Here is a 26621-nt window from a genome sequence, read left to right on the forward strand (position 1 = left end):
GACAATTTTTCTGAATCAAAACCGCTTTAATTCATCCTTCTTGTTGATATGAATACTGTGTGGAGTCCCTGCAGAGTACCACTCTTTTGCTGTTAAAGAGCTAAAGAACATAATTTACATTTCTAAATCTGCTAAGAAGGTGTGATAATAGCTTCCTTTTAGTGCTTCACTACAAAAAGAGGGAGATAGAGAAGGAGGAAAGTGAAGATGCTAGGTTTGATTTCTCTTAATTTTTATACAGAAGTAAATTCAGTAACCTTGTCCATGAGTTATTCCTGATTTATGCTGATGTAAGTGAAAGGATTCAGATTCTTCAAGCAATGCATTTGTTCTTTTAGTTCCAGGAAAATCTGAAATTCAAAAGCCTGTTATAACATCAAGAATAAGCCACTCTCCACCTCTACAGTCTCCACTTTATTGCTGCTGGTTGTGAAGGATCTCTGATCACAACAAGATTATGGATGAAGAAAAGGAATGGTTTTCAAATTCCGGTTTGGTTGCCTGGACTATTTCAGGGTAAAATTAACATTAAATATACCTATGATGTGCACAGCCCATGTACAGACAGACACAGCTTATATTCCTGAGTACAAACAATATCTACAAAATACACCAGGTATGCAACTGAACTGATCATTGCTTGTGCTGTGTATTACTTAATTGGTGGGAAAAAAAGAGAATTTTTTGGAAGAGTGGTTTCACCACCATATTCTGCTTGATCATTTTTTATAGGTTTTTCCAGCATTTGAGTCTCCAAATGTTTCTCCAGAATAACATGTTTCCTTGTGTTCTGCACAACATTTTCTGTTGTGCCAGCAGAGGACACAGTGGGAGTCAGTCTTTCAGCCAGTTCACTTCTCACTTCATCAGCCATGTCGTTCCAGATATTTTCTATAATAATAAATAAATAAAAAGGGTAAGACTGCAGACTCTTAGCAGCAGATAAACATACGATCACAAATTCACCAAAAAAAAAATCAGTTGAATATTTTTTCTGGGATCTTACAACCACCATTGATGCATTCTTTTGCTCTGAAAGTGAAGTGCACTATGGTGTGGTGTCAGTCACCATAACTATGTTGCTGTCAGTAGGGAAAAGATCTTTCTGTGTCAATTTTTAGTATTGCCAGTCTTCTTGCTGGCAGCCACTACAAAACATAAATAATGGGTTTCCACAGAAGTGAGAAATAGTGGCTTTATCCACCATATTCCAGCAACCATCCATTATCTGCACGCTGTGTATTATCACCTCACCTTACTTCAGAGAGATGATATTAAATACAAAGAAATACCAAACACTGACGTAAATACACTTATTTCTTCTGGTAGCACATGCTTACGAATATTCTCTTTTTTCTTTTCTGGTGTAGAGAAAGAGCCATCACTCAGATTCCTTGAAGACTGTGTTTTCTGTTTTGCTCTATATATTTTTGGTTCCTGGATCCATGCATGCTTCATTGCTTCATCAGGAGTCATGCGTAAGGCAGGTTCCCACCTTAAAGCCATGGTAGACAAATAGTTATTTAACAGTAGCTCTAACTGAAAGTCAGTTTAAGCAAAAAGATTCAGTATTGTCTCCCAAAAATCATATCATGAAGACACTGTTTGAAACAGAAGAATTTTAACTGAAAACAAGGAAAAATCTTGTGTAACCTTCTCCATCCTTCTAAACTTTTTATTTATTTCAGCACTGTGTGCTTTGCTGATTAAACCCTCTGCGGCATCAAACCATTTTTAAACTCAAAAATATGCAATTCACAGTGTTATTAGGGCAGGGATCCTACGCAATATTTGTTTCAAGCTTTCGATGTTCTGTCCATACAAGCTCCAAGAAAAGGAATACAAATGAGACATAGGGTAATTAATGAAAATACATGTCTTCCCTAATTTAACTGCACCTGAAACTACTGTACAGACTTAGTGTAACAAAACGTGAGATCTTATTATGGAAGTGATTTTTTTTTTTTTTTTTTAAATCTCTACATTGACTTTATCCTCTCACAGGTTTCATTCACTCAGTTCTCACACCTGCATACTCACAAGTACCAAGTGTTCTGGCAGAGATCACTTGTGTGTCACACAGAGGACAAGAGCTGTCAGCTACTCATCACATCTCTGGAGTTGTTCGTGATTGGCGATGATGTCTTTAGACAGATCTTTTATATCCTCTAAGAGTCACCTGCTGTTTGAGGATGGTCCTTCAGATCAGAACCTTGGTAAATTCAGTCTCCATAAATGCTAGGCAAGCTACTTGTGGTCTGGTTTTCCTTGTATTTTGGGATATATGTTTGTTTTCCTTTTGGGCTAACAGGAAAATGAACAGTGCATGTGATATTCTGCAACCTTGTTGACATGCAATTGCTGTGAGCTTTGAGACTTTTCACTGCTGTGGTCTCACCAAAGCCCAGGTGTCCTGGCTGTGACGTGGACAACACGCTCCTCAGTTTCACAGGTGGGACCAGTGTCCTCTGTTCCCAATATGGGCCATTCTTTCAACCCCTCTTCTGCTGTTTCTTCCAGTGCTCGAACACACATACCTTTCCAGTCATACTGCACACATATCAATCCTAATATCTGTGTTGCTAATCTCTATATCAGCTGCAGATTATATTGTTCTGAATTGTCTAATCTCAGTGCTGTCCAGAACTGTATAGAAATAATGTAGGAAAAAAAACAGATTCTTGTCATTGCAAAAGCTGAGTGAATTTTTTTTGGTCTGATGTTTTCATACACAAAACAGGTGTATACAAGTTAAACAAAACTATTTGTGAAGTCATGGCAAATGTATCAGGCTGCTTTGAACAGATTAGCAACTGAAAACCACAAAATAGTTCAATTCTTTTTGTCTCAAAAAGAGTTTTCATTCCAAATCTTACTTCATTCCTTTGAAAATTTAAACAATCCTAACATAGAACATTTTTTTCCTGCATGGCCTGAAATGACTGGTATACAGGGTTTTTTCACTTGACTGAAATTATTTTGTAAATGTTCTGATTCAGCCAGCAAACCAAAATGGATCAATGACTCATACAGATTTAGCAAACAGAGAACATTAAAAGCAACCTCCTTGTGAAACAGATAGAGATGATTTTTCTTAAAATTTTTTTTACTGTAACCACAAGTTAGCACGGATTTCCTTTGGAAATTACTACTGAACTGCTAGAAAGAAAGTCACAATCAGTGCTAAAGAAGACACAAAATACTAGCCTTGCATAAGATACAGGTAATACCAGGGAAGGTATGGAATCAGTTTCTGCTGCCACTGCATAGCACAATTTAGGATTCAAGCTCAAAGTGTTACTGCACCTATGCAAGAGGTCAGTATTTCAGGCAATCAGACAAAAGTTTCTTCCTGCATACTCAGTCTTTTAGTTTGATGGATAGGTAAAACCTCATTAGTAATCATCTCCAAAGCAAAAAGACTTTTTAGCAAAATGACACCTCATATCAGCAGGGTCCATGGAATCTCACCCTGTAAAACATTCAGTAACTGCCTGAGTGCCTTGGAAAAGACACATGATCAAGTTTGAGCCACGAAATAGTTTGCTTCTCTCACAATACTTCATCTATTATAAAGTCCCATTTACTTCGTGATAACAGATAATGCTGGTGACATTAAATCACACCTCTCTTGCCTCACACAAACACACAGACACTTTCCATTGATGCTCTCACCATCAGTATGGTTCACTATTGGCTGTGGATCTCCCTTCTTGGAGATACTCAGAACCCAACCAGACAAGATCCTGAGCAACCTGCTCCCACTTTGCTCTGCTCTGAGTGGGAGGGTGGGCTAGATGACTTCCAGAGGTCACTTCCAACATAAATTATTCTGTGATACTAGGTAAAAAGTTCCTGGCATAGAGAATCTCTGGGATTTCTACCTTTTGTGAAGCCTGTCAACAATTACATGTTATTTGCACTTTGCAGTTTACAAAATCATCTATTTCCTATAAGAAAATAGCTGTGGACCACTTGTCATACTAGGTATTCAGCAACAAAATCCTTGACCGGAGTAAAGTCAACAGTTTATCCTAGAAATGACAGGATCTGAGACATTGGACTCTTGCATTCTGAGCTCCAGTGACTTAGAAAAATTTATTCCAATCAAGAAAACCGAAAAATACAGTCTATCAAATAATCCTTGAAATGTGCAACATGGCTGCTGGCAATGAAAAATAAGTATAACTATAATAAGGAGAAAACGGCTTAAATCAGCATGCAAACTACCAGGTAACACGCTGGTAACTGTGCTCGGTAGTTCTCTACATCAACCACCACAGGCAAGAAGCAAGCAAAAAATACCATTAATTCTGGGGTGGAGATATGTCTGAAAGTACTTTGCCTCTTTATGCTAATTGGAACTAAAGAGTCTAATCTCACCCAAAGGAACACGCAAGCAGAGAGCAAGATCTTTGTAAGTAGATATTCAAAGAAGCAGAACCGTTTTCATACATATACCACAGCCTATCACCTGATTGCCATTCCCAAGGCCTAGCACTGAAAATATAGTCAAGACATTCAAGCCAGCTAAGTCAGCTCTCAAGAGAACTCCTGAAGGAAACTGGAAGACTTTCTTCCCACCAGAGTGGGAGTTAGATCTAAGTATAAACCCAATCTTGATCTCCAGATATGCATTACCTTGGGACAGTACATTACCATTATCTGTGTTATCTGAACAAACCTTTATCTCAGATAAAACAGAAAGGATTTAATACAAAGGCCTTAATGGGTAAAAAATCTTTGCTTTTAGAGTTCAATCTCCAGCATCAGAAGATGAAGATTTGCTTTTAGATATGATGATGTCAACTTTCTTTTGTATATTGCACTAAGCCTATTAGTCTTTTTGTGCAATGATTTCTCCCTGCAGTAAGCTGTGAATAATAATAGTTACCCAAATGCTACCGTAAGGAATAAACAACCAACCAACAACAACAACAACAAAAAAACCCAAGAAAAACCCCAAAACACTCACCAAAAAACCCCCTAGCCTTTAAGCACAAGACAATGTTAGCAAAGTTAAAACTAGACAGCTGCATATAAGTCAAAAATATGAACTCACATTAGACATCCTTTCAGAAAGTCCAAGAAACCAGCATCATGGGTTTTCAGCACTGTGCTTAGATCCTTGGAGTCTGGGCATCTCTTTTTTCCCTTGCTGTTAGTTATGGATTTAGGAAAACCTTTGGAATCTTAAAAAAATAAAGACATGCTCAAAAAATTATGTTAAAAATCCTCACTAAATGGTTAAGAGAGTTGCAAAACCAGTACCTATATCCACCCCACTAACTCCAGTTTTGCTCTGTTGGATTGAATTGATAGTCTGCCAGTATTGTGGCAAACAATATTTGTTACATTCTAGAGACTGCCTCCTATATTGTGGGGTTTTTTGTTAATTTTGTGTAATTTCCCAAACCAAATTATACCCAGGGGGAAAAACCGTAATCTAAATTAGTTCCCAAAGCCCACTGCATTCCTTTTAGCAATAATATTTTTAATGAGTAACAGTGGAATGGATTTCCCAATCCTTTCCCCATCACTCCTGCAAGGAGAGGCCCATAAACCACGAAAAGCACAGCACTGGGTTCATTTGTAGGCTTCATGTTACCCATTTGCTTATTTTCGATACCTCTTTCTGAGAGAAGTTTTGTCAGCTAAGAAGGAGCTAAGGGTCTCTGACCCTACTCTCTACCAGTGACATGAACTAGTGATTAACTAGAAGGGAGGAATCCTGCAAGGACAAACAATCAGATGCAGTTACCAAAGAATGTTCGCTTTCTTGATGCAGCCTGGATAAAATCAGCTGGTGGAAGACCCAATACCTTCAAGACAGAAATCAAATTCATGGAGTTACTCTTCATTTCACAAACATACATAGCAACTGTCAGGAGAGATGGGCTATTTTACCCTCCCCCATAAAAAAAAAAGCTGAATGTAGCAATTTACTATGAAATGTCTACAAATCATTTCCTCTTGTGCCATTTTTTGTGGAAGGAATTGATGGATTAGAGAGATCTGTACACAGAAAACGTGAACTATAAGGAATGACACTGGCTTCTTCAGTACCACAGAAGACTATAAGAACAAGCATCTCTGTTAATGACACATATAGGTGGCCATATGGAGAGATGCTGTCTTTGAACACTCTTCTACAAACTAACATGGCACTAGAAGGATCAGAACTTGGGGCTGAGTTCAACATCAGGTTGTAGTTCAGTGATCAGTATGGAGTAACAAAGTAACTTACTTTTAGTGGGTCAGTTTTGTACCTCTTCTAACATTTGCACCAGGTAGGTGAGCTGAGGTAGGAGATGGGACAGTACATTCCTAAAACTCTTTGGAAAACAGTTACAAAAATGACAGAGTCAAACTCCTTGGTAGGGGCAGACAGTGTAAGAAGGGGCAACATCCACAAATTGTGGCTTGAGAAGTTCAGGGTGACTATTAGGAAAAACTTTATCACAAGGAGAGTACAGCAGCTGAGCAGGTCACCCAGAGAGTTTCTACTCAAGCCTTTGAGGTTTTCAAGTTTTGCTTCTTCTGTTCTAGCTTCTCCATACAAATTCTGACCAAATCATAATATTTTTCCTTCAGAAGCAAGACAGTGAGTGTACAAAGAGGTGTTCGGCAGATGAAATGGAAATAACAGGTTTGTGTTAGAGGTCATGCTCTCAAAGAGCCCTTTGATTGTAATAAACCTCCCTCTAAAAGGCCAGCCCATAGCCAACTGTACTTATCTCTCAAGATTTCTCTTTGTTGCTGGCAGTGTAGTTTATCAAACGAGTATGCAATTCCAGAGATAAACCCAAAAGTTACCTCCATGATGCAAGCAAGTTGGTCAACTTCATTTTCCCCCGGAAACAGCGGGTAGCCTGTGTAAAGCTCAGCTATGATACAGCCTAAGCTCCACATATCAACAGCCATAGCATAAGGATGACCAAGAATCACTTCGGGTGAGCGATAAAACCGGCTCTGAACATAGGTGTACACTATATCAAAACAGAAAATTAGACAAGAAGCAAAATATCATAATTGGGGCAGAAATGTGGATTCGAGATATCACAGAAAAGTGAAATACATGTTCAGGCATCATATATCTACTCTATCCATTAAGTGACACTAACAGATTGCTTACATAGGCTCTGAAAACCTTTTCTAATCCCATCCTAAAATCAACAGTTGATATGCTTTCCGCTATTCTATTTGGAAATTGTTCTACAAGTTTCACTGAAAGAAATTATTCTACTAATGCTGTGATTCAGCTTACTCCACGTCCATTTTCGTATTTGGAGCTCTTCAACTTGCATCAATCAACAGTTCTTCACTATCACAGGCTTGCGCTGTAGGAAATATTGGTTTCACTAACACCTAGGGAATATCTCCTGCTGCCTTATTTCCTTATTAATACATTATAGCCCCACATCAGATGTCAAAACACCTCATTCCAAGATTGGAACTCATCATAGTGAGTAGACTGATTCTTTTACCTCTTGTCATTCAGACAACTGAACACAATTACATCATGCAAGCTCTGTTATTTTTTTATTCCTATCTCTCTGATGGTCACTTTGCTTATATTTCTGCACTCCTTTGTATCCCCACATGTTCAACATCTTTCGAGAAGGAAAATGCCCTGAAAAGTAGGCACTGCACAATATGTGACTTCACCAAATCTGTACAGTTAGAGTAACGTGGTGGCAATCTGTGCCCTTGTGGATTCAACCAACTGCATAATTGTTGTCTGCTTTTTGTCATTCTTGTCACAAATAAATAGCTGACTTCTTGTTTTCTACTCTCTAATCCTCTACCACTTTGAGGGTTGTACCAATTCTTGTCTCGGCTGACCGAGTCTCCTCAGTCATGCTCCATCTTTCACTTGTTTTGTGTTTCAATTTGTTACTCTGCAAAAATTTCAGGCTGCTTCTCTGATTACTTTTTACTTAATGGGCCAACCTAAAATAATTATGCACTCCTACAACACTGGGATATAAATCTGAATCCCAAAATATAGATGAACTGGTTTGGCTCAATTTAAATATCAATCTTTCATAGGAAAAATATGAGCCATTTAAGACTAATTTTGTTTTTCTAAGTTAATAAAATGCAGTGCAGATTTCTTTTTTTCTTTTTTTAACAAGTCATATTTGCATTCCTGATTACGATATCATTCTTGCTTTACAATATGTCTATTATGTCAAGATTTATTACTAGGTGAATTTTTATACATTCATTTCTCCTTTACAAAGTTTGTTCTGTTATCTACTTAAATATTTGATAGAATAAAAATAAGACAGAACTTAAACTTTCTAAACTAAAGGCATAGTTCCTATTCCCTCCATTGCACTCATCCAAAAAGTACCAATTATAGTTTAACAATCCTGCTGAGAAAGGCTCTCTAGACCTGATAAACTCGTTGTTAATTACTGGGATTATCCTTATAGGCCTATTTCAGCTAACCACTCTTGCAAATGCAATTCTGATTTCTGAAGAAGTAGAGGAGCTGATTAGGCTTGGGACAAAGAAAAAGCATGGTAATAGCTTACTTGTCTCCTACCAGTGTTGGTTCCACCACCAGTGGAACAGTTCATCAGATTCTAATTAGGGGCAGAAGTCACTATATTAGCTCAACCAAAGAAAGTTTTTTCCCCATCTTTTAAAATTAAGAAAGCTTATTAAGAAAATTACATCAACTTGACTTTTCTGCAAACCTCTTTGGTGTTCATAGCAGCTTGATCCAAAATCAATAACTTTAACTGAACCTTGGCCTTTGTTGTGTAATAATATGTTCTCCTAAAGAGAAAAAAAATCACAGGGGAAAAAGGGTTTTAACACCACATTAGGTTAGTGAACACTTTGGAAAACAAGCAATGCATAACACATTGGTTTTACACTTATCCACATAATAAAAGCTTCGAAGTACCACTTCCTTGGAAACTCATTTACTAATATGACTAGCCATCCACTAATGTGCAATTAACCAAAGCAGAGGGGAGATTTGTAAAGGTACTCAGTTTGAAGGTTAGCTGGACATGGACACTGGTGTCCCTCACATACAGTCCAAGCCACTGCACAGTGAGAAAGCTTGTTGTGTGTGCAGTGAGCTCCCCCAAACTCACTGTGGCTAATCTAGTAAAAGGCAAACTCCATCTGGTTGCTTTCTGTGCTAAATTAACCGAAACTATTGTTCTATAACCACAGAAAGCCCCTGCCTCATGAACCAGTTGTACTTCACAGTTCTTCCCTCCCCTCCTTTCAGTGTTCTCCAGAGTTTCTGTAAGCACACCACGCTCTGCCTCCCAACAGTGGGATGTGGAGATCCCAAGGTAGTGATGGACAGAAATGGTAGGGTTCTAAGGGTGATGAGCTGGGTGCAGGTGGGTACAGCACTGTGTGCCTACAGTTCCAGCTGGAGAAGTGACTCTTAAAGAGCTAGTTCAGGAATATTCATATGGATGACTTAACACAGCCTATTAGCTCTCTTCTGACAAGCTGAATTTCATCCTCATTAAAAATCTATCTAAATAAAGGATTTCCTTTGATTTCCTTTCTGATCATACAGTCTTCTCCACTTCTCAGTAGAGAGATGGCTACCTTTATCAACTAGTTTTAAAGCAATTATACATAAAATCTTAGAAGGACTGAGTAGTTAACAGGTTGATGCCAAATAATGACAAAGTAGTTTCTTCTGTAATTAGCGGACTCGTAAGGAAATGCTGTGCATGAGAGGAGGGAGAAGCTGCTACTGATGAAAGTCAAGGACTGACTTTCCCTCCCCAGCTGTTCTTGGTTCTGTCATGGGAAGAAGTATCCTCTCTCCACAGCTAGCTATCTCTTCATGCTCGTGGTAGGACTCTGTCTCTAAAACTGAATCTCCCACAATGCAAGGGAGCTGATTAACTGCAAAACCAGGGTCTGGCAGCAGTGATTACCAAGCATGAAGTCCAGAGAAACTCCATACCCTACCTTATGTTGAGAAATATCAGAGGACGCAGATGGAATAACAGATGTGAGTTTCAGGCAACACAAATTAAATTAATGAAACTGTCCAATTGTAGAATGAGAATGAAATTATCTTTTAGTTAACTCACTAAACACTCAATAATATGTTACTCCATTTAAATACGGACTACACTCATTGATTTGCCTACCTCATTCTTTGTGAGTGGTTGCCTGGAAAGAGATTTCCCATTGGACTAAACTGTTTCTGATTAAGATATTTTGGTTATCTTGCAAGCCTCACTTCTCACTGCAAATTCATCTTGCAAAAATGTTGGCAAGACAATGGGTAAAAACTATGTGACTCTTCTGACTTCTGAGTCAAGATACATTAAGGAAAGAGAGAGGAGAATTTAATCTTTAGCATTTTTACTTGAGAGCTTGTTTATTTATTTATCTATTAATTCATTTGCAGTTTTGGAAGAGAAATCAAGAGAAAAGTCTGCCTGAAATAAAAATAGAATTAAAATACTTCAGAAATCTCAGAAAATTGCAAAAATTTAAGATTGGAGTTTAAGGAGAATGGAAATGTTTCTCCTAGCATGAATGCCTAGCAGATAGAGCAGAAGGAATTGGATCACAGATGTTCCTCCAGAAACAGTTGAGCACCCTAAATACTGTACTATTGAATTGCTTTCTCATTTACTAAGCTACTTAATTTTATAATTATGCATATAAAATTAAATAGACTTAATGGGATAACCTGAAACAGACTGCCTTGTGAATATCTCTCTGCATTACAATGTCCCTCATATCGAAATACTTAATTTCACAGGTACTTTTTTTCTTTCTCTAAGCAAAAAGTCATTAGCTGAATTTTATTCATATTTGCATACACTTTGGCAACCAGATGATCTCGTATAATACTGCAGTGGATGAACTGGATCAGTGGAAAGAATCACTCAAATCTAGTACTAATACAGTCAGAAATAAACTATAATTTCTGTATAAATACCCTACCGGGTTTAGGGATTCTTCTGAGAGTTCCTCTTGATCAATAAAAAATGAGATTAAGATACTGTATTCTGTACAGAATAACAGGTTATTAAATGACTGTACTTACAGGCTTCAGATCACAGTGAATGATTCTTTCCTGGTAGAGCACTTGTAAACATTTCAGCACACATTGAGTGAAGTGTCGAATTAAAGACAAACTGAAACCTTGGAAATTATTCTTTTTTATCAGCTCATACAAATTTATTCTGTGGAGAATGCGGGGTGGAAGAAAGAGAAGACAGAAAGTAGAAAAGAGATTAGGGAACTTATTTTTAAAGGCATGATGAGTTTACAGTTGCATTAAGAGGGTATTTAGCCTGTCTTCCTACATGAGAGAGGGCTCATGCAGAAGAAAATGATTAGCTATTTTCCTCCTTGAGAACGCTCTTCTGCATGTAGTATGCACAAACATTTCCCTGAGCCTCCAAATCTAAAGAAGACATAATGTCAGTGGGCTTGCTTGCTTGCTAAACTTCGTGCTATATTATGCAGCTGTGCTGGTTTTCATGAAGAACAACAATCATCAAAGAACTGAGAGAAATAGATTTTCTTCAGTTTCCTTTCATTCTCATTTGTCTTTGCTTTGCCACCTTGTGTAAATCCTTTTTGTCTAAAAAGTCCTCAGTCAGCATTAAATCATTCTGGATGAATACCCACACAAATTCAGGTTCTGATAGGTTTTTATATTCCTGCTGTCACCATTGTAACTTAGCTCCTTCCAGCAGTGCATTAAATGATGTTGCTAACTTCTCTCAAGTGTGGCTGGTAACATGTGAGCCCTGCCCTGAGACCCCGAGGGCACCACCAGCCCTGATGTCCCTGCCCAGCCCACCCTGGAGCCCCCCCCACATATCCAAGGCCCAGGACCCCATTTCGGGCCCCTGGGGCCATCAGCCCCTGCCCCAGCAGGGCTGGTCTCCAGCTTCCCACAGCCCTGCTATGGGTCCCACCAAGCCAGTCCCCCGGCAGGCCCACGTCTTGGCCCAGCCTTGTCCCAACCCTGTACCCAGGTCTGTGCTGCCCCAGTGCCCCCTGGCTGCCCTGCTCCTGCCTGTCAGACCCTGCCCCGATGGACTTGAGGGAGCTCCTATAGCTCCCAGCACCAGAGCATTGGGGACACTCCAGCCTGGGCTGTACCCTGACAAGTACTGAGTGTTTCGTGTGTGGTCACTCTTCAGAGGAGGAAATGTCCACAGAGATGGTGGCTATGGAAGTGATGCACAAGAATGTCGTCAGCAATATGATCTCAAGAGGTGTCCTCAGCAGGACCACATGCATCTGCAAGGACATAAAAAAGTGTAGCTTTCTGCCTTCTCCGTTCGTATGCCACTGTAGTCCAGCAAGCCCCATTCCTTCAGAAGTAAGTTACCAGACTTGATGGAGAAGAAAGTTCATTAATTAAGGAGTTTTCACTGTATTTTAGATGCAATAAAAATTTCACCAGGAAAATATTTTTATATGACAACCAGTCTCCATCTCTTCTGTGAAGAGCTGAATATAGTGCCTATCCTATGAACGTTTTCCTACAAGCTTCCATAGCAGCTTTCTGAAAAGACTGGTCTGTGTCTTCCCTGGAAAGAAGGAGTCAACTCTTAGCCCTGTGGGTCTGAGCGGCACACTCACATGCAGCAACACAAGGAATTTATGTCTCTTTGAGGTCAAGCCTTCCATTTGAGGATGAATCTTCAACAAGGGTTATAACATGTGCAGCAATGAGAGCTCTACTTTGAGGGATAGGGAACCATGGGTAACCTCCATAATTCCCGGTTGATGCCCTGATTGCAAGGAGACTGGTGAATAAAATGACCTGACTTCTCTAAAATTTCTCCAAATTTCCTCCCAAGATGTGTCCTGCAGCACAGGTTCATAGAAAGCAAGAAGCAGCTACATTTTAAAATTATTTAATATTAGTCATATTTATATACCCTGAAGTTTACCAGTCCTGAATTCGTCGTTTTCCTCTTTTCCCCATAGGTCTCTCAGGGAAGAAGACTTCAATACATACCACAGAAAAAAAGGGATGAATCAGGTCTGTGTGAAGTCTGAACGGGGCCTTTTTCCATTCACCTTTGGTGATCAAAGGCTCAGTTATGCAGTTTGTATTTAGAAAGTATTAGTTTCTTGTAACGTTAAAAGCTGCAAATTCTTCCGAAGAAGACATAAAAATTAAAGCTTGTAAGGCACAAGATCTACAATACTCCTTAAGATTTGTGTAAAAGAAAATATACTTTACCCCAGCAGTTCAAAGGAAATACAGAAGTGATTGCGAAAGTAGAAGTATTCCTTCATGTGGATGATATTGTGAGTATCATCTTTGTCCTTCTTCAGGAGAGCATCAAGGATCTTTACTTCTACCAAAGCCTGGCTGTGAAATCTGAAATATCACAGGACATGGGAATGGCAACATTAACTCGATCTAGCATTTGTATTTCTACAAATGCTACAAACACCACAATCTTAGTGTAAACTCAACATATGGGACAATGATCAAAAACTTACCATTCACCCTTGTTAACAAATGTAGCTTTGATTCATTATGGTTGTTTCCTAGTCTAAATGTACTGGCCTGACATAGCACTTAAGAGTAGTTATTTTGACTTGTCTGAAAAAATGCTTTAATGAACAACAGTTTCAAAGGAGCTTCCAGAGCAAAATCCTAGTGCTTTCAAAGTCCATAGGAATGCTTCTGTTTACTCGAACGGGGCCATATTTCACACCTACCACAGTAAGACAGTGAGTTTTGAAGATCATCTTTACCTTCAGTTTTCACTGAGGGGGAAAACTGAACAGCTATAACTTGGAATACAGCTGTTCCTGAACTCAACAGTATAATTCTCATCTGCTCCATTGACTCTGCTTCAAGCTAAACTCAATTAAAAATTTATAATCAGTCGCATAAAGAGAAGAGGTTGCTTAGGACCATAGCCAGTCTCAGTCATGCAGGGCTGGTTACCTGGGCTGTGCATTAACTGTGCCACAGAGATCTCCTTCTAAGTCTGAAAAAACTGTGCCTGCTTTCATAGACTGTGTGTCCACCACACCCAGGCCAATTCTGAGTCCCTGACATCATCTTTGTTCACTCTGTTCTCACTGTGTTTAATGAAAGCCTGATGTACAGGTGGTTTGATTTTGCCTTGTTCACATTATCCCAGATTGTTACTGCCTATATAACAAAGAGCTGATTGTACTGATTTAAAGTCTACAGTTGTCTTACCGTTTCTTATTCCTTATTATTTTCAGTGCCACTAATTCATTGGTTTTATGATCCAAGCATTTAGCCACCTGCCCAAATGACCCTTTCCCAATCACTTCCAGCACTTCATATCGGTACGCAATGTGGTCATGTAAAACCTTCAAAAGAAAACAAATAGTTCATGTCCAGATAATACGACAAAGATTGGGCTTTGAAGTAGTTTGTGTGTGTGTGAGTTTGCTGTCTACGAAAGATGCTGGACTGATAGCAAGTGTGCAGTTGATGTACTTGATAGCAAGTACATTAAACAAGGGTGACAGAGAAAATAACAAGTGCATGCTTCATGAATCCACCTACCTTGGATCAGTCCTGAATGAGATGCAAAGTGGGTCTGTCTTTAGGATTCTCTTCTGAGTTTTAAAGTGATTGGTACTGATGTTTTCACTATGTGAATATTTATCTTCTAGAAACAACATTTATCTCACATAGATCACTTAAGGGTTGGCAGACAGTCACTACAAACTTAATGAGCTGAAAATGAATACCATAATTTTTCCACTTACCTTTAAGTAGGAACCATGCTCATCATCATAACAATTATTATTCTGGGTTTCAGGCAAACCTTCAATCTTTTTAGCTTCCAGCCCAAGAAACCATAGCTCTGTATAATTTAAAATTTCTTTTTGCTCATAGACTGTTAACTGGTTTCTAAAATTTTTCAAAGCTTCTAAATCAGAAAAAAAGAATATAAAACCAAAAATCAATAAAATGTCAGAAACCTGATGGCAAATTGCTTTTACAACTGAACATTTTACAGTAGAGGATGCCACTTTGAGCAAGAGGCTGAGTAGCTGACTGTTAGAGGTCCCTTCCAACCAACATTCCTATGATTCTACAATGTTGACATTTTGCGCAAATTTATGTTTCTTTTTCTGACTTACAGTATCATATTCAACAAAGCATTCATCATCTGTCAGCAAGACTTCTAAGACAGATTAGGTAAAAATTATTTGATTCTGAGCAAAGTCAAGTACTTCGATGTTTTTGAAAATCCCATCAGTTGTTTATCTACTTCAGCAAGCTTCATAGCTTACATATTAAAAATTGTATGTTTTCATTGATTTGATCGTCATATTTAGATAATTGCAGTAAGCTTTAGTTAACTAAAGCTTTCAAATACTTGTTTTTCTGTTAGAAAATGTCAAGTTCAGATACATGATGTTACGAATTAAATGGGGCCCAAATCTACTGTTCTCCTAGTTCAGATTCTTCCCGCACAGAAACATTTCAGCTGTCCTAACACCTCCACTTACATAATTTAAATCTAGATAAATAATCAGACAGTAGCATTACAAATCAACGTGTTCTCTAGGCATGCATGTGGGTGTTTTGTTACACAGTGGCAGATCTTCACCCACTAATGCAGGGATGCTAAATCATTTCACAGCAAAAGGCCGCTACTTTTTTTTTTCCTAGACTCCTTCTAAAAATAAAATAACTCTGCCAGAAACTTTCTAGATCTGAGAACTCCCAAAATGTAATTTAGCTCACATAGAGAAAATGTGACACAGGTACAAGCCAGTGGGGAAAGTGTCTTATCACTGTAATAGAATATTGCTGTCACTTACATGAGCTGTCATGAGTCAGACAAATATACATTCTTTTGTATAATGCATATTTCTCTCATTTATATATTTGTGTTAGTCTATTAATTCCCCTATTGCATAGATCCCTAAGTAGGATTTTTATAAATCACCGATCCCATCCATATTCCATTCCTCCAAATTGTTTAGTAAATGATTCAGTAACCATTTAGCATGGGACCTCTGGTCACTGAGTATCCTGACTGCACACACTCCCTATCTGGGCAGACAGCCTGTCACTCCAGCCTTTTTAGCATGCTCTGTTGTATTCTACCTGAAGCTGTCATAGGCAGTTTGATGCTGGTGCTTTCCAGTTCTGATGGTTTTGTCTGGGGTCTGGCATCATTTTCAGAAAGAATGTCTGGAAGGTTAAATTGGGAAAAATTGCCTTGAGTTCTGTTCTCCTGCCAAGTCAAAAAAAAAAAAAAGGTAAATTGGTAAATTTTGCTTTCAGATATTTTCATGAACAGTCAGCTGATTTGCAATTATACAAATATATACAAAAATATATTAAAAATGCTGCAAACCAAAAACAAAGCTGCAAAATATTTATTTTGGATTTGTTGAGAGTCGACTGTGTGCCAAGACAGAACAAGTGTGCTTGGAGACTAGAACGCCCTACTTACCCAGAGAGCAAATTCTGCCAATAGCACTAGAAGATATTAGATGATGGAAAGATAAATTTCTAAATAAGAGAATGAAGTTCATCTTCCAGGTCCATTCAATACATGGGCATTCACTTTCTATAAATGCTACAAAGTGCTGTTGTTTGATTAAGTTGCAGTAACTCACATGAGCTAGGGTAGTGTCTGAGTATGGTCTTCCTAGTAGAGAGGGTAGGAAAGATAATTTAATAGGCATCAACCATCTCAGATTTTATTGGGCACACCCACTGGAGAGTTGTGCTAGAATCTTTGAGATGGCTTGTGCAGCCCACAGAACTGCAGGGACACCAGCTTGGGCCTGCACACACACACATTTGCAACAGAAACATCAAGATTGGCATGAATGGGAAATTAATTGGCCTGTGTGGGTATGGAAGCACTTGAAGGAACAAATTGCAGAAGAAAGGATATATAGATGTCACCTATATCAGCATGTCATCAAGATCCCAGCACATGTCAATTCTCAGGGCTCCCAGAATAGGAAAACAAAGAACAGACTACAAAATCCAGCCATGAATTGATGATGGAGGGTCGGAGATAAAAGAAAGCTAGAGAAGGTGACAGAAGACAGTGTGTTCTGGGATAAAGGTGTAGGGTGTGGGGGCCCAGGCCATGTTCTCATCAGTCCCTTCCTTGAGGGGAAAAGACTCAGCTGGAGACAATGCATCCAATGGATCAATACCTGGCTGAAGCTTCAGAGAGGGCTATGGCTTCTATGAATGTAGGATGAGGAACAAGGACTGCTGAGCATGAACAGGATCCATCTGATGAAGCAGGCAAGAGTGTCTGCAAACAGCTTTGCTAACTTAGTGAGAGCAGTGGTACATCATTACATACATTAGGTACATCAGGGAAGAGTCATCATTACCTAAAGGCCCTGATATTCATGGGGTAATTGAGTCACCTCAATACTGTTGAAGTGGCAAAATCATTCTGGGAGGTTTCTGAACTGTGTTCTTAATGCAGGTGATCTGAGATGTGCTGCTGGACCTGATATTCACATGCAAGGAACAACTGGTTGAGGATGTGAAGGTCAGGGAAGGGCAGCTTTGGTTGCAGTGACCACGTGATTGTGGAATTTAAAATCCTCAGAGAAGTGAGACAAGCAGTAGAACTACAAACCCTGATACTCAAAGAAAGCAACTTTTGGCTTGTTCAGGGATCTTCTCGTCATAAACCCATGGAAGACTGCCCTGGAGGGTGAAGGAAATCAAGAGAGCTCACTAATCGTCAAATTCAGTCTCCTTAAAGCACAAGAATAGTCCATTCGAACATGCAGAAAGTTGAGTAAACATTGCATGGATGAAAAGGGAACTTCTGACAAGGCACAGAGTAAGGAGCACAAAAAATGTGGAAGCAGGGATGGATTATCTGGGATACATGCAAAAGACACTACCTGAATATGCAGGCATGTTTAGGAAAGTCAAAGCTCAGCTGGAACTGCAGCTAGTAAGGGATGTGAAAGTCAATGAGAACAGTTTCTGTAAGAACATCACCAGCTAAAAAGGGTAAGGGAAATGTGAATCCACTGCCCAGTGGAATTTGGGATCTGGCGAGCAAGGATTTGGAAAAGACCAAGGTACTCAACACTTTTCATTGGTGAGTTTTGCCCTCAGGCCTCCCAAGTCCTGGAGTCTAGAAGGAGCGTTTGTGTGGAGAAGCCTTACCTGCAGTAGAGGAACATAATTAGGGACCACTTAAGCAGCTGGATATACCTAAGTCTGCAGGACAAGATGGGATGCACCTGAGGGTGTGGAAGGAGCTGGCCAATGTCATTGCAAGGCATCTCACTGTCATCTTCAAAAGTCGATGGCAATTGGAAGCAGTTTCTGACCATTTGGAAAAGGCAAACATCACATCTACCTTCAAAAAGGGCAAGAAGGCAGCTTCAGGGAACTACAGGCTGGTCAGCCTTACTTCAGTCCCTGGGAGGCCTATGGAACAGTTCCTCTTGGAAGCGATTTCCAACCAAATGAAAGACAAGTTAATTTGGAACAGCCAGTATGGATTTGCCAACATGAGTTGCAAGCAGTGTCTGAACAACTTGTCTGCCTTCTCTGATGATGTGATTGGCCTGGCCAATGAGAGAAAAGGAGTGGATATATATACTTTGACTTCAGCAAGACCTCTGACAGTCTCCCACAACATGCCTGAAATGCAAAGAGTGAGATATGAACTAGATAAATGTATCACAATGTGAGTGGAAAATTGGCTGGATGGCTGGGTTCCAAGGACTGGCGTTGGTTACCTGTGGCATCCGTCAGGGATGAATATTAAGGCCAGTACAGTTTTGTGTCTTTATTAATGATCTGGACAATGCATGAATTCGCCCTCTCAAATCTGCAGACCATAGCAGGGCTGATATCCAAAGGGACTTCAGCAGCTTGGAAAAACAGGCTATAGTTATCTTCTAAAGTTGAACAAAGTCAAATACTACATCCTGCACCTGGAACAGAATATGCTCACGCAACAAGACAGGCTGAGGGACAACTGAAAGGATGTAGCTTTGCAGGGAAGGGCCTGGCAACAATCTGAACATGAAGGAGCAGTGTGCCCTTGTAGCAAAGGTGGCCAAACACATCCCGGGCTGTGTCAGCAAGAGGATAGCCAGCAGGGTGGAGGAAGCGACCCCCCCTTCTATTCAGCATTTGATAGGCCACACTGGGAGTACTGTGTCTAGTCTGGCATCTCCTAGTACAAGAAAAGACAGTGACCAACTGGAGCAAATTCAGGGAAGAGGTCAAGGAACGGTCCAGGGGCCTGGAGCACATCATGTACAAGGAGAGGCTGCAGGAAATGTATTTGTTCGGCCTGCAGAAGAGGCAGCTTCAGGAATGACCTTACTGCTGTCTAGTTGCTTTACAGGATGGCATAGAGAAAGCAAAGCCAGACTATTCTCAGAGGTGCATGGTCCTAGGATAAGATGGGTATGTGGCTAATGGATGCAGGTTGCAACACAGGAAATGTTGATTAGATATTAGGAGAAACATTTTTACAGTGAGAGTGGTTTGCTACTGCAACAGGTTGCCCTGGGAAGACGTGGACTCTCCATCGTTTGAGATATTCAGAACCCAACTGGACAAGGCTCAGAATAACCTGCTCCAATTTTGCACTGTTTGCAGTGGGAGGTTGGGCTAGATGTCTTCCAGAGGTCCCTTCCAACCCAAATTATTCCTAAATTTATTTATAATTCCTCGTTGTTTGTGAAAGCCCTGATGACTCACAGAAGTGGGACAGGATGGAGACACAAAAGATCAGTCTCTGTCAGTGTCAGAAGGGTACAAAAGCTATATTCAAAAACCAAGAAAAACCATTCATGGTTGCCAAGAAAAGAAGAATCCCAATGATATAATATGGACTGACCAGTGAGCAGTTCTAGTCCGCCATGTCCTTACACGAAGTCCTGCCTGGTGCCACTTGGATACATGCCTCTTGGTGCTCGTGAGTTTTGGATTAATAATGTGTTAGTGCAAGTGAAAATGGGCTTGTTTTAAAATAAAATCATCTTTCCACACTTGCACGTAACCTTGTTACTTTATTTTTTTTTTTTTTTCAATATTAACTGCTATAAAAGCAGGGCAAACAGGTATCAGCAGCACCACTTGAACAGGTCAGATACAGGTCTGTCCTGATACAGGTCAGTCCTACTGCAATTCTGCTGAGCCCCAGCTTGAGAACTGCACTCTGCCCATTCCAATACACACTCCCTCAATTCAGCAATGCTGTGTTATTTCTAAGGAAGGGTAAACAAAGAAGGTCTTCAAAGCAGACAGCACATAATCACACTTTCTAGATTGAAATATTCATTGTCCCCTGGCATTTCTAAGCCAAGCAAAAGGCTTTCTTATTGGTGTTTACACAGCTTCTTATAGAAGCCTATCAATTCCATTTAAATAATAAAAAAACCTCTGTAAAATGCTTGGCTCCAATATTTTCATGGAAAATAAAATGGAAGGATGGTTCATTTTCAGATGCAAAACTTAATCACTGGCTTTTGTAGTGATTGAGTGCAGGTTGGATTTATGAAGGCCACAGAATGAAGCTATAAAGAAAATTTAAATAACTTTGGAGACTAACCCATTCCACTTCATCACTAGTGTTATTTTGCATCTTGTAGCTTTGCTCAATGATACAGACCCCCCCTAACCAAATCAAATAATTTGTAGTGGTAGCAAGCTGCCAATATCAAAGTCATAGTATTTCAGAAGACTCCTGACTTCCCAAACAAAATGCATTGTGTGGAGACTTCCAATGCAAGATGTCTGAAAAGACTTCATATTGGAGCCCTATAGAGCCTGTCAAGTCTCTCAATAAAAAGGCTCCATTGAAGCAGAGGCAAGGTGAAAAAAGGAGTGATTGGAGTAGTGGTGGCAAGCAGTGCAGGTCCTGGATTTGTTGGGGAGACAAGAAGCAGATGAAGAAGAGTACAGACAGGGGATGGACATGGGATTTGTGAAAAAATTAGAAAGAAGGAATGCCAAAAGTGAAGATGAATTTAAAAACTTCCTGTGGTGCTGGGTGTCTGTTAAAATATCTGGAGATACACACAACCATGCTGGTAAGCAATTTATCTATTTGACTCTTTATTTTTTTCTTCTCTAACTATGGCTGAAAACAGAAACTGATGCAAATGTTGACACTAAATTATTTCTCTCTTCCCACACACACGTGACGCTTTGCCACTGACACTCTCGTAGCAGTATTTAGAGAGAGACTGATTAACCAGTCAAACAAGATGTCTAAGAGCTTTATAACTCACCTGAAAAGAAGGGACGACATTCTGCAAGCTCTTATTTGTTAGCTGAGGAAGGCTGCTTTCAAGGGGGGGAGGGTGTGCAGTGTCTGCGACCAAACCATGCTTTGCTTGACCTTCCAGATGTGGGAGGGAAAGAACACTGCGACTGACTTTCTAAAGAGAAAGCATAAGTAAATATTATATAAGGATCTAGAAAACAATTTGGTGTAACACCTTTGAAAAACAGAGGGATTTAAAACCTTGAAAATGTGCACGGTTCACTTCTGACACATAATGGTGAAGGGGAAAAGAGCAGATACTCCCCGGCAGCTCCCAGTTGTACTAATGGGCAGGAGGAGGCTGTCCAGGCATTGGGCAGCCTGGCACATTTTAGGGCATGAAAGTTTCCCCACAAGAGCATCTCCACCCAGCATCAGAGCAGTTACTCCTTCAGCTGGAAAAGGTGGTTGGGCTTGGAAACTGAAGAGCTGTTCCAGGCAGCAGGACTCTTCGGAGTGGGGAAAATAAGTATATGTAGGATAATAAGCAGGCATGAATAGTAAATGACAGGCAACACCATTAGCTATTCCCAGTGGCAGAAGAGAAATCGGGACTGGACTGCTGCCAAACACCGGGGGGGAAGACACTGGGAGGGTCTTCTCTGCACTGGCATCTCAATATTTCCTTTCCCCTCATTTGCCATGGAGTTCACTTCAACTAGGCCCCTTTGTTGTATTCTTCGTTAGCGAGGAAAAGACAAGATCTGTGCAAACTTTATGGAAAAATAAAAGCTTATATTCATTTGAAAACTCCAGGATTATTAGTGCTTCATTTAGACTTCTCCCATTTCTTATTTGCAAAACATTTCTATACCACTCATTCTTTAAAGTCAGTTATTTAAGGATGCAGTTTTATGAATCTTAGGACCTCTAATATTCTTGGATATCTAAAGTGAGAGAAATCTAACTCTCAGCACCAAAGACAATTTTCGAGGTAGACTATTTCTTTGGCAAATAATAAAAAATGATTTGAAATACATCTGAAATAGATCAGCTATGCACTATCAAATGCAGAATGAGATCCACAGAGTTAAGGCTGTAACACACATAAGCCTGTGAAATTTTTATCGTCAGGGAAGGACAGAAACGTTTGTCAAGGTTTTGACAACAAAGGAGAGGTTTGGTCTTTTCTCAAAAAGCAAAGAAACAAAGCTCTCAATCCAACCAACTTGGATGAATAACTTTTTTTTCCAATACTATAGAAAAGTCTTTAAAACCTTAGAACTGAGATTCCAGTGGACTTTTCAGGAAAGCTGCAAGAAACAAAAGTGGCCAGGCAGAAGAAATACCTTAAATGCTACTGAACAGGCACTTGGGACAGTCATACAGCTACAGGAGAAATGGAAGAGGGCAGGGAATAAAGGACTTCCCTCTGCTCAGAATTGTTTATCATAAGGGGCCTTTTAGAAAACAAACATTCAGATATTTTTAAAGTCAGCTGAAGAGTCACATACCTGATGGAAGACTCTGTTAGATCCCAGATGATCTCTCTCTTGAACAGTCAGTTGAGACTGAGAAAATGCATCCACGTGGGAAGACTGCAAACGTTAAATGATGCTGTAATAAAAATTATTCTGGGAAAAAAAATCCTGAAATATCTGTATGGTTTCTGTGTTTCTTTCCTTTGTGGCAATGTCTGTGCCAACACAGTGTGTGAAAGAGGACCACAAAAGCTGCTGATAACGCTCTACGCTCCAGCAATTCCTCTCCCAGTTGAACAGCTGTTTTGTGGGCAGGTGCAAAGACAGCTTGGTTTCCCTGTTATGCCTCTCAGCGGGCTTGATACGTCCATGTGGTCAGCGGAGGGGAAGCGGGGGGGCTTTGCAACCCCTAAATATATGCTTGAAAGCAGATAGTGGGTCTGCTTGGAAAGGCAGCTTTAAACTGTGCCACAGGGTAGACTGTGAGCCCTTCCATTTTTAATACCAGCATTAAGCCAATTCAACTTGTGGTAAAGATTTTATAAAAACACAAATCAATGTTTCAATTTACTGAGACATAGAAAAAAATCCACTGGTTCCAATGGACAGATAATATTAGCAACAAATACCAAAAAAAAAGAAACATGGGGAAAGTGCTCAGCAGCGTGTCATTTTTAAGATTTTGCTGCTGCTTTTGGCAGTTTTTTTATAAAGATAAACATGATAAGTAGCACTGTACATTTCTGTCCAATAACAGACTGCAGTGAATTGCAGAAATCTTTATGATAATTTAGATACTGAAAGCTGTGTGGCTAAAGCGGCTTGCAGCTCTGCTCTAGAGGCTGGAGTAAACCCCACTGGGCTTGGTCAAAAATGCTCCCTTGTCCCTGGGCTCTGAGACAATGTCATTCCACGCACAGTAAAAAAAAAATCTTTATCCAAGTAGACACATCAGCTTCACTATTGGTGTTCTGAAGTTGTATAACAGCAATATTTTCTCTAGAAGCAGAGGAACTTGGAGCAGGGAACTTTAATTTAGACTTTCAAAATAACAAATCTGCAGTCAAAATTATCTTATGGATGTGAGCTGCAGATTAAAAATACTTGAATAAAGCAGCATGGTATTTTTGTTTATCTGTTTTGCAGCCATGGCCTGTACCTGCCATGCAGTCTTGCATGGGCAGAGCACCTGCTGATGATAAAGTCTTTGCTCTTTGCAATGACTTTTAGCCTATCCGGTGCCAGTATCACTGCCAGGACATCAATTTTTAAAGGCCTTTGTCATGAACTTCAGTTAGTCCACATGAAAGGATGTTTACATACTGGAAGAGTATGCTCAATGTGTTTTGTGCTGGCTAGTGCCATAAAATATCTGCCAAGATGCAGCCTAGCCACACTGAAAGAGCCTCTGTCTGATCCTGAAAGAAGGAGGGACAACTCAGATTAGACTGCTGCATCTGTGCTGATACACTGCATATACATATATATATATAGGAGCTGTAGCAGTCAAGGGATGCTTGTGTACAAACTGATCCATGCACATACAGTGACCTCGATATATCCAGGGCACAGCAGCATTGCTGCAAAGGTGCAGATTAAGTTGAAGATTCATGTACAATGGCTGTGACACATCCTGCTTTGTAAGTATGGAATTGGTGTTCAGGGAGGCTGTGGGGTGTCCATCCTTGGAGATGAGGTTAGAGACCTCTAGAAGACACTTCCAAACTGAATGTGGAAAGAAAACTCATTTTGCAAATCTACCTAATCACATGAAGGAAATGCTGCCCTTCGACATGGAGGTTCAACTGTCTCACCATCAACCATGAAGACACCACTAAACACTGGGTGGACCAGCTAGAAACTGCCCTTTGGACAACTGTGCTGTTAATGTCCATTGCAGGTGTTTTCTCCTTCTTTTCATTGAAAAGTTGGAGAAAAAAACCCCACGCAAATAAGTAAAGCTTTCTGAAAGCTTAAAGGGTAAACTTCGTATTCACAAGCTGAGAACAACAGCTCTGAGTTTAGCTTAATTATGCTGATTGAGTACAGTTTGAGAGGAAAGGTCATGAATATCTGTGAGCAGAGAATACCAGCAAAGCGAAAGGTAGTAAGATAGGTCTTTGCAGGACATAGTAATTCCCATCTTTGGAACTGGAGATCAGCTAGCCAGGGATAAGGGATTATGTGCTGTAAAAACAAAATATCCCCAGAGCCACCATGACAAATGTCCCCAGAAGAGAACCACTGGATTACTGCATCCTACATATGAATGTCCTAGAGCATGAGATACTTTGCCCAGTGCACCAAGTATCCTTGTGGTCACCATCCTTCAGTGTGAATTTGCATAGATGATCTATGGAAAACCCAGTACCAGACTGTTTTTACAGACAAACACTTCACATGCAAACTACACTTCTGCATTTCAAGGGAGAATCCCATTAGTTACGAAGATGAGTCTGTGATCCACATTCACCACTCTATTAGATATATCAACCGAGCTTCTAATAAGACTATTAATTTTAGCGCCTGATATACTTTTTCTCACACCTCATCTATACTTTACTCCCATCCAGCTTCATTTTTCAGTTTCTGGAGCTGATTAAAACATTACACTCTATTTAAAGACAGTTTCTTGACCACTTTGTGCTTTTCTAAGTACAAGTCAATATGAAGACACACCTGTAGAGACTGCACAGTCTTCACTCCAAAATGGCATTGTATTTCAAACTATATTGTATTTATTAAGAGACCATGAACCATTCACAAAATGTCTTTAAAACTCAGCAAGAACTAAGGAAGCAGGTAAGTGAGCATGAAAATGTGCTGCCAGAATTCAGAATCCATCTAATGTCCATTCACTGGGGAAGGATTAGCAAGATTTTGAGATGGACATTTCTCCTTTTACACTGCAAAAGCAAAGTCAGTCCATCAGCCCACAGCTGTGCCTTTTTTTAATAATGGAAATTTGTGATTCTCTTTGTCTCTCTCAAAACCTACTTATCAAGGGCTTATAGTTCTTCAGGACTCTTTGGGTAATTAATTCAAAACCCCTTAAAATCAGTAACTTATCATCCTCATAATATTCCTCCCAAATAAGTAAATAGCATAATTTTTTATCCATGGAAAAACTGATCCGTGCCTACAACAGTCCTGCCAATGGCTGAATGGGGAGCAGGTGGATTAATCAATTAGTCTGCACAGTAACTTACTTGATAATAATGATCCAGATGACCCATCAGCTGCTGCTCCAGCATAACCCTGTACATCTAGTATGGGAACTACAGTTGAGCTGTTGTGACTGGTTTAATTCTGGTGGATGCATCCTAAAGAAAAACTGCAGCAACTCTTACTATTCCACTCCATTTCACCCCTGGCTGTCCAACTCCTATAGCACTTGGCCTGTCCTGCAGCTCCAATATTGCACTTCAACCCCAAAGTATCATCTCCTGCTCTTCCAGCCCTTCAAATCATGCATTACTGGTCATTACCTTGGTAACTCCAGTTATCACTCAACAAACAGAACAATGTCCTCATTTACTACCTAGTCTGCAGTCATAAGGAGTTTTAGGCACTGAGCATACAGCATTCTGCAAAATCAGAAATTGTGACAGATTTTTATAATTCCTAAAATGTCAGCTTATTTTTTTCAGTTTCTACTTGACCAAAGAAATCAGAAATGTACTAGAATTTTAGAAATTATAAACCACACAACTACGTAAAATATAGACACCTTTGTCTCCTCATATTAATGGGCACTTTCTTCTCTCTGTCCTCTATCAAAACTGAATAAAGCCTGTAGAACACAGAGAGACTGCAATGTAGGTGTTAAATCATGCTATATATTAAAAAGCCATAGCAAACGCACTCTCACTCACTCAAAATACAGTAGGAACATAAACATTTTCCCCACCTT

The 26621-nt window shown here is 39.8% G+C and overlaps 1 protein-coding gene across 1 annotated transcript; it reads right to left on the reverse strand.

Moving 5' to 3' along the window:
* Positions 1 to 470: 470 nt before the first annotated feature.
* On the reverse strand, positions 471 to 25974 carry DYRK4 (dual specificity tyrosine phosphorylation regulated kinase 4). Its single transcript, XM_065645300.1, has 14 exons — positions 25918 to 25974; positions 22742 to 22825; positions 21253 to 21402; positions 16103 to 16232; positions 14749 to 14912; positions 14207 to 14343; positions 13226 to 13366; positions 11060 to 11198; positions 8709 to 8790; positions 6817 to 6989; positions 5762 to 5822; positions 5063 to 5192; positions 1341 to 1495; positions 471 to 891 (listed from the first exon to the last, which is right to left on the reverse strand). Exons 1-14 carry the CDS (start codon positions 25972 to 25974, stop codon positions 653 to 655), a joined length of 1842 nt encoding a protein of 613 aa, XP_065501372.1. The 3' UTR covers positions 471 to 652.
* Positions 25975 to 26621: the final 647 nt, after the last annotated feature.

The sequence above is a fragment of the Caloenas nicobarica genome, chromosome 1 (assembly GCF_036013445.1).
Source record: "Caloenas nicobarica isolate bCalNic1 chromosome 1, bCalNic1.hap1, whole genome shotgun sequence".
NCBI lineage: Eukaryota > Metazoa > Chordata > Aves > Columbiformes > Columbidae > Caloenas > Caloenas nicobarica.

Excerpts from the sequence above, each read along its gene's own strand:
- DYRK4 (XM_065645300.1), bottom strand. The coding sequence starts at position 25,974 with ATGTACAGGGTTATGCTGGAGCAGCAGCTGATGGGTCATCTGGATCAT. Across the intron at positions 16,233-21,252 it reads ATGTCGTCCCTTCTTTTCAG|GAGAACAGAACTCAAGGCAA; the intron begins GTGAGTTATAAA and ends TTGACTTGGCAG. Across the intron at positions 1,496-5,062 it reads TTTCTGAAAGGATGTCTAAT|GTGGGAACCTGCCTTACGCA; the intron begins GTGAGTTCATAT and ends CATGGCTTTAAG.